This window comes from Fundulus heteroclitus, chromosome 1 (assembly GCF_011125445.2).
Source record: "Fundulus heteroclitus isolate FHET01 chromosome 1, MU-UCD_Fhet_4.1, whole genome shotgun sequence".
Taxonomy (NCBI): domain Eukaryota; kingdom Metazoa; phylum Chordata; class Actinopteri; order Cyprinodontiformes; family Fundulidae; genus Fundulus; species Fundulus heteroclitus.
Genome location: NC_046361.1, coordinates 38,881,672 through 38,890,006, shown reverse-complemented (window position 1 = coordinate 38,890,006; position 8,335 = coordinate 38,881,672). Strand labels below are relative to the sequence as shown.

General features: G+C 43.2%; 1 protein-coding gene across 1 annotated transcript; it reads right to left on the bottom strand.

Annotated features, from left to right (window-relative positions):
• Positions 1-544: 544 nt before the first annotated feature.
• Positions 545-7,262, bottom strand: sox18 (SRY-box transcription factor 18). The gene is made up of 2 exons (XM_012880029.3): positions 6,461-7,262; positions 545-4,737 (listed from the first exon to the last, which is right to left on the bottom strand). Exons 1-2 carry the CDS (start codon positions 6,858-6,860, stop codon positions 3,404-3,406), a joined length of 1,734 nt encoding a protein of 577 aa, XP_012735483.2. The 5' UTR covers positions 6,861-7,262; the 3' UTR covers positions 545-3,403.
• Positions 7,263-8,335: the final 1,073 nt, after the last annotated feature.

The window sequence follows — 8,335 nt, the reverse complement described above, 5'->3', positions numbered from 1 at the left end:
CCCAAATTTGGGATTTGAAGGAAGAATCCTGTCCAACCACTGGGCTACCCCTCCCACTTTTTAATTGGTATTTTGACTGACACTATGCGTCCCTGAGCAAGACCCTTAGCCCCAGAATGATCCCCAGAGATATGAAATCAAACAGATGTATTTCTCAGTATTCTTATTTTCCGTATTATCTATTTATTTACAAATTACTTTCGTATTTATCTGGGTCATTTATAGCTTTTTCTGACCAAAAAGGGTTGTCCTGAGACTCTGAAGTATACGTTAGTTAGATCTCATGTGCTGCATGCTTTTCCGCAGCAGTACTGGTATATCGGCTGCTGTTGCTTTATTCTATATTTCAACACCACAGCATGGGGAGTTAAAAGGGACTTTTAACTCGCAATGCCAGAGCTTCTTCTTTTGACACCACAGACTTAGAAATATATTGACCTATAGCTGAAAACCTCTTGATAACCATCTTGAATTTACCTTGATAATGAAATAAATGAAAGAGTTAGATTTTTGTGTTATTGCTGCAGAGAGTCGGAAACCAGAGTAAATTCTTAAAGGTTTTTATTTGCAACATTTTTTGTATACAGCAAAACAGATCAATTTACAGCAAGGACACAATTTTTCAAACACATAAAGAAAACCCTTTTTTTCCTTTGTAGAAAATCTAAAAATGATCCCTGTCAGGCAGATTTAGAAGCATCCCTGTGACACTTCTGGGAAAATCCTGGTTTTAATTTGTTATATGACTGCTGAGAAAATTTCCTTTGATTTAATCCCAAAGTCCTGGGTGTTTTCTTTATTCTCTCAGATAATTATTACCAAAAGGCCCAAAGTTATTGCACGATTCTAAAAAAAAAAAAAAACGCCTGTCTCTCTCTGAAGTCTTTTTGTGTCACAGTAAATTAAATAGGAAAAAAAAGGCTGCTTGGTGTCAACAGAGAAGAATGTCAAATGCAGATGTAGAAACTTATTTTTAATAGTTTAGTCGAACTCCGGCTTCCCAGTAAGTCTATCTTGCTAAAGAAAAGTTAAAAGAAATTGTAATTATTGCTCAGGAATGGTATGGCAAATGTAGCCGGTGGCTCCGTAAGAGATACTTGATTTTGTTCCACCGTTTCATTTACATGAAGAAACAAGAAACAAGCAGTGTCGACAAGACTAACGCAGAACAGATGCAGGCTCAAAGTTCCACGGGAGACTTCTTGTTTTCCTTTCCTTGTACACTAAACTACTGCAGGACAGAGAAAACGCTAAAGTGGCCTCAACTGCAGATTTTTAATTGACAAAAACACATATTTTAATCTTTTATATCAAACGGTGACAACAGGAAAGTTACTGAGTTACAAGTGAGTCAATGAAGCCAAAAAGGGCTGAAAAGTTTCAAGAAGATTTCCTTTATAAGACATTTTCATTAAAAAACAGCTTCAGAGTGTGGTTAGCCATTAGCTTGGCTAATGCGGGGCATTTCTGCATGACCTGTTTATTCTTAAATCCTCAGAAAACAAGGGCACACTGCTGGTATTTGTAACAATTTTAAATATATATATATATATATTGAAAGGCAGGTGTGTGCAGCTATTTCTCTAGTTTTTGTCCTTTAGCCATCCTAGGCTAACTAGCACCATAATTACAAAAAAAAAATCCATAAAAAATGACATGCTAGACTCACTTCCAGCGAGAAAGATGGCAGCTTCCTTTCAGAAAAATTAAAACAAAACCTAATCCTTTCTGTACAAAAACATATTTCAAACAATAGACATTTTATCTTAAAGAAAGTATTATACCTTCTATACAGCTAATACATTTAATGCAGTGCAAAGAGAACATTTCATAGTCTAAATCTCTCTTTTCACAAAAAGCACTGAATCAATATACACAGTAATGACAACATGAAACCAACTTTCCAAAAGAAATAAACAATGAAGAATCAGAAAAAGAAAAATCCTGATGTTTGCTCATATCTGGTTGCATGAGGAGGATTCTAACTAATTGGCAAAAGAGACCAGGACTTTCTGTGAGATATTTTCATAATCTACTATTCTGAAACTTTTCCAGAAGTATTTTTAGATCCTGAGCTTTTATCATTTGCAGACCTAAGTTGGAAAAACTGTGTTCTGTTTGAACAAGTGATCTGTTTGGGACACTGAAGAGAATTTGTGGTGAGATAAAGCAAATCTCTAAATCATCATCAGAGGATATCTGTATGTCGATGGACAAAGAAATGTTTTAAATCTTAAAATATTATATTTGCCTCTATGGGTACGAGACCCCGACATGAACTGAGCCGAGGACGGGAATGGGATGCATCACATGGCGAAAGAAAAGCCACCCTAACTTGTGAAACGTCCTGAAGGTTTGTGGGAGACATCAGCGGTCTGTTCTGGGTTAGTGGCCAGGCCGTTCTGAAGGCACTTCTGAGACATATGAGGAGACAGGACAGAGTCCCCCCCCCCCCACTGAATCTATTTTCCTTCCTTTTACAGTTCATACGGCAAGTTTCTGACATTAAAACTTAAAGTTTTGGTGAAATGTTGTTTGAGTCCTGGTAGGATCTGTCATTAAACAATTAGTGGTATCAGCTCTGTGACGCTGGAATCCTCTGAAAGACATTGCAGTGACAGCAAAGCTGTGTTTTAAAACGGGAACTGCCCACTCAGAAAGAAATAATAAGGCACAGAGAAGCCACCACAGATTTAACTGACGGTCAAATACTGATTGTAACGTTATCACCCTGCTTGAAACACCGATACTTAAATGCCTTTTGGGGTCACTGTGGATGTGGGTCACTTACACACCCCTGGCCGTGTGGACCAAATGAGGCCGTTACCTCCGCATGCTGAACTGTTTTCTTCAGTGAAGGTTACGTTTAGCCGTTATGACAATTTCCAAACCACACACGGATGCAGATTTTGATCTTTGGTGACTCCAGTTCCCAAATTTAGCAGCACTGACTGATCAGATTTAGCTGTTTGCACAAAGTTTATCTGCCAAAAACACAAGAGTGAGGGAAACGGTGAGGCCTTTGTGTAAAGTAGGAAGTCTTTAAATGTTTTTGCAGCTCTTAGAACAATTTTGGACGGTTTTGTTCTATTTTCTGATCACCTTGTTGCAATGAGGACTGTGTTTTTCTATTTAATCTGAGACTTTAACAAACAGATCAGTTAGAACATAATAGAATAATTTTGTCTGATAAAAGGCTCAGAACAAAATGAAACCAGAAATGTTTTTTTTTTTTCAAATTTACAAACAAAACTTAAACCATTTCATTTTAGAGTGGGATATGACACGATAATGTCTTCTTTTAGGGTTAGCGTTGTCTTTTTTATCCTATCATGTCCCAAGTGTTCATAGGGATGAAAACAGAACAAAATGCAAATAAAATACTGCATCAGAGATCCTGCATTTATCCAGTTATACAGGCGCTGTAATAAACAGCGCTGCTGGCGTCAGAGAGAGCGGATATCAGAGGGCTGCTCCCATCATCACAGCCACCGGCACCACTCATAATACCGCTGCCGTCCCTGTTAATAATACTGCTGACAATGCTGTTACTGCTACTGCCTCCAACAGCGCTGGTGCACCCACCCAGGACTTTAGACCCACCTCCGCACCCTCCGACAAGTCCGTAGGGCTCCTCTCGGCTCCGTGCCATGTTGACATACTGGTCAAATTCATGCCTGTCCACCTCAGACCAGAACTCAGCGGAGGAAGAGCCCATGTGGCCACCGGCCTCCAGGCTGGAGAGGTCTGAGAGCGCCGAGCGGCCAAAGGAGGACACAGGGAGGATGCAAGAGGACGAGCAGGAAGAGGAGGACGTTTCAGGAGGAGGAGAGAGCTGTCCAAGATGGGAAGGAGGGAAATGTGTCGCACTAGAGGTAGCGCTGGCATACATTTGGTTCATGTAGCCTGCCGGAGCTGTGCTCAGAGTTGTTTGCTGGCATTTTACTGGCTCAGGGAGGCTGAAGGAAGGACGGGGATACGATACAGGGGGCGAGGAATCGGGTAGAAGCTGGGGACACTTCACAGGAGTCCTTAAGGGGACCTGATGGCTGAACGCATGGGACGGGGTTAACTTAGAGCTAACTGAGCTAATGCTTGAGGTCATGTTTGATTCAACAGAACTTATCCTGGAATCAAGTCTGGAAGTTCTGCTTGGGCTGAGGCTTGCGTTCATCCCGCCGTTTAAACCGGCGCTGATGGAGCTGTGGTGGCTGTGGCTGCTGTAGTGCTGGCTGTAATGGGGGTTGTGATGGTGAAGGCGGTGATAACCGCTCCAGCCTCCCATCCCCGCCTCGTCCTGCACGTGTTGGGGGAAAAACACGGACTCCCCGGCGCCATCCTCCAGGACGTCCAGCGGCGACATCTCCGGCGTGGGCAAGCCGTAGCTCTCCAGCTCCGCGTGTCCCGGGGTTGGAAGGTCCCTGAAGTGGCCCAAAGACGGCAGCAGCTGGTGGGGGTGGTGGTGGTGGGCGGCGTGCCCATAAGCAGAAGCACCAGACACATTTTCAGCAGCCAGGGGGCCAACGCCAGGACCCAAACCAAGCCCAGGGGCCCCACCCTGAGCCAAGCTGTGCAGCAGGAGCCCAGGCTCCACTCGCTTCAGCTTCTTGGTGGTCTTTTTGCGTCGGGGTCTGTACTTGTAGTTTGGGTGATCCTGGAGGTGTTGGACGCGGAGACGCTCGGCTTCCTCCACAAACGGCCGCTTGTCGGTGGCGCTCAGGGCCTTCCAGGACTGACCTGCGAGATGTGGACAAGGGAAAATTAATAAACCTTTCATGGGAACGGCTTCTTAAACTGTCAAATTAAGGAAATGTAGCTGATCTGGAAGGCCCTCTTCACATTGCAGGAGACTTTCACTCTCACATCCCGAAACCTGAATCTCGTTTTACACCTAAACCTACAATCATTTTATGGCCTAACATACAAACACTTAATTCATGGATATGTTTTTAATAACCATTTATGTCGGGCCAATAAAAAATGCAATGAATGCCGTACTTCTGGTGTAAACGAAGACCCTGAAAGCAGGGCTGGTTGGCTTGTTTGATCAATCCCAACCACATTCAGACACCAGCAGACGTCTCCATGCAGACATCTTTTTACCGTTCACTTTCTGCACCGTTTTCACGTCGTTTCGATGGAAGACGCGCTCCTCTTCTCCATGTCAGTTTGTTAAAAACGTTGTTCCCAGCGTTGTGCTGCATGTATTTATGCTGTGCATTAAGTGTACATATTTACAGTTTGTCTTGTGGTGGCAAACGCTGGCTGCTTCCAGATCTGCAAAACAAACTTTTTTTTTTTCTTCCAGAAACTTGCGGTTTGTATTTGAGTGACTTTGAACATTTCAAGCTGTAGATGAACTCCAGCTGTACGGTGGGACTGCACTGAGCAACTCCCAAGTTTTTCATTGGAAGTTCAGCTTACAAATGGAAAGTCTACAATAAAACACAGATTTTTAACAAAACATTTTAGCTGATGTAAATAGTTTGAATCTCTGTCCGTAACACAGTGACATGAACCAGCAACCCTGCTGTTGTTTGTTTGCAGCAGTCCTCACCTACCGAGTGATTAAAAAATGTTAGTTAAATCAAAGATTATATTAAGTTTATCTTCCACTGGGTTCCATAGTTTACTTTTGAGTATCCACAGTAATAATTAATATAGTAAAGGACAACAGTTCATTGATTTAGGAGTTGTTAGTCAATATTCTCTGAGGAGTTTTGTAACATTATTTTAGCTCACATTTTTAACCACAGAAACAGCCTGCAAATCAAAGAATGTGAGATGTACAAAAGATCGCAAAATACTCTTTTAATGTAAATATATCAGCACAAAAAAGTAATAATATTAACTAAAGAGACATGTTTCGTCAGTGTTCCCTTCATCAGCTCAGATCGGTCATCTTCAGGTCACAGGGGAAAATGTATATTTTATTAAATGTTTCCAAACTAAGGACTCCTGCAATTTGCATTCTCTAAATGCATCAACCAGCAGCATGGACAATAATTCACATGTCATGAGATCACTGCAAGTTAAATATGGGTTTATATATAAGCTATATTTATGAATAAATAAGAATAATCTTGTGATTCCTTTATTTTCTGTTAGACTCAAAACTACCACCTCTGTCATTGACCCTGTCACCATTATGTGTGGCTTATTTCTTGTTATATTGTCAGAATTAGAATTGGCATGTTAGATCTTTAAACCCACAAAGAAATGAAGGTTTAGAAATCAAATAAATATGAAAAACGGAACAACAGCAAAATCAGGCCTTTACTGGTGTTTACTGACTTTTCTTAAACCAGTTTAAGCCCACAGAATGAAAAAAAGTAAAGTTCATGAACTACATGATCCACTCAGAGATTCAACCATCAATTGTGAGTTTTACACAAACATTAGTACAGACTTGCATTCAGATGCTTGGCTTATTAAAAGCTGATGCTCCTGCTTGTCTTACCAAGCATCTTGCTGAGCACGGCGTTGTGCAGGTCAGGGTTCTGGAGGGCCAGACGCTTCCTCTCGTCTTTAGCCCAAACCATGAAGGCGTTCATTGGTCTGCGGATCCTCTGCTCGGCCCCTGAAGCTTTTCCATCACCTGCCCCAGCCGTTGCGCCGCCTCCATGGCTCCGATCCGGGCTCTGTCCCCTCGAGCCGACTGTCAAAGCCATCCTCGGTTCTGCTCTCCTCAGTTCTCCTGGGGCGTCGGGAGAGCTGCAGTCCGCCGACAGGCTTCCTTCAAAATCCATTTCAGGGTCGGAAGCAGGACTCGGGGTCTCTGACGTCCAGCGGCCTCCAAAGGGCATCTGGCTGGGATGCAGACAAGTCTCTCTGGGCAGGTTTGGCTCGGTTAAATTCATCCCAGTGCAGCGTTAGCTTTCTGTCCGCTTTGGTTTGGTAGAAGTGCTCAGAATGTTTCGAATGGCGAGTGATTAAGGGATCAAAAGATGGATTTTCTGCACAAATCCTAAAATAAAGCATGGAGCTCTGTGAGGAGAGGGGAGAGGAGAAAGAAAGGAGGGGAAAAAAAAGAGTCAAGTTGTGGTGTAGGATATTCCCTCTGAAGAAGAAGAAAAAAAAAATCCACAGTGACTCTGCCTTTTGTCCACTTTCTTTTTTTTTTTCTTCCTTTCCCAAAAGACAACAGCTCTTGTTTGGATTCTGTGGTTCAGTAGTTGATTTCACTCAGTCAGCGAGGCCGTCCGACAGTCCGTCTCTGCGTCTCTCTACCATGTTTGAAAGTTTTGAAACTTGTGGCCAGATTTAACCGACCCACGCTGTGTATATATACCCCGCCCTGACCAATCAGATAAATATATAGCTGGGGAGCTTAACCAATGAGATGCCAGGCGGCTGCGAGGGAAAGAAATGAGTCTGAGTGTGAGATGCAGTTAAGGGGGGGTTCAAAACTTTTGCCTCCCCCTTTTTCCTTCTCAACGGCCACCCTTTCCTCCCCCTAGGAACTACACACACACACACACACACACACACACACACACACACACACACACACACACACACACACACACACACACACACCCTATCCGCCCGTTCAGGGAGATGTAATCAGAGAGTTTCTATTGTTTCTGCCCAACTGAGACTGAAGCGTCTCATGCACGGGTGCACACGCACACACACACACACACACACACACACACACACGCATGCACGGCATAAACAACACACACACATCCTCTAATGTGCAGCGTAGAACTAGCAGATGTCACATTTATAATCAACCCTGCCAACAAATGACAGGGAGCACAATGACACATTTAGTAATGGCATGTAAATCTGCTGTTTGTGTGTTACTACAGGCCAATATGTGGGTGAGTGTGTGTATTTGAGGGAAGGACAGTGGTCACAGCTACCCACAGTCCCAACCGAGATGATTAGTGGCTGGGATTAACAACAACTCACTGGGAAAACGGGGGACCTGGAGGCGGGCGGTGGTGGTGGAGGGGGCCACGGCGGTGATGACGCCTGGGACATTATGTTGTCTGATGGTACAGCTTTCATTTTAATGCACATTTGGTCGTAAAGAAAAAGGTAACTTGTTGCAGGGTGTGATTCATTTACTCGAGTATTTATCTGGGTGAAAACAGACGGCTGGTTCTAACAGCTGTGTGCGCATGCGGACGGTGGAACCTCATGGATTACATGTTAACACTCAGAAATGGTAAGTCAAATAAAAACAGAAAGGGGAAGATGCTGCATTTATGTGGATCCCCTGAGGATAATAAAAGCTGAACATTTTCTTCTAAGTTTCGCCTAGAATTCATTCTTGCACACTGATGTAAAACAAAGTTTCAACCATCCTTTCTGCTCAGCTTCA

What these genes read in the sequence shown, in the direction of transcription:
- sox18 (XM_012880029.3), bottom strand. Translation starts at nt 6,860, where the DNA reads ATGAATTTAACCGAGCCAAACCTGCCCAGAGAGACTTGTCTGCATCCC. An exon ending in CGTGCTCAGCAAGATGCTTG is followed by an intron (nt 4,738 to 6,460) that starts GTAAGACAAGCA and finishes CACATCTCGCAG; the next exon opens with GTCAGTCCTGGAAGGCCCTG.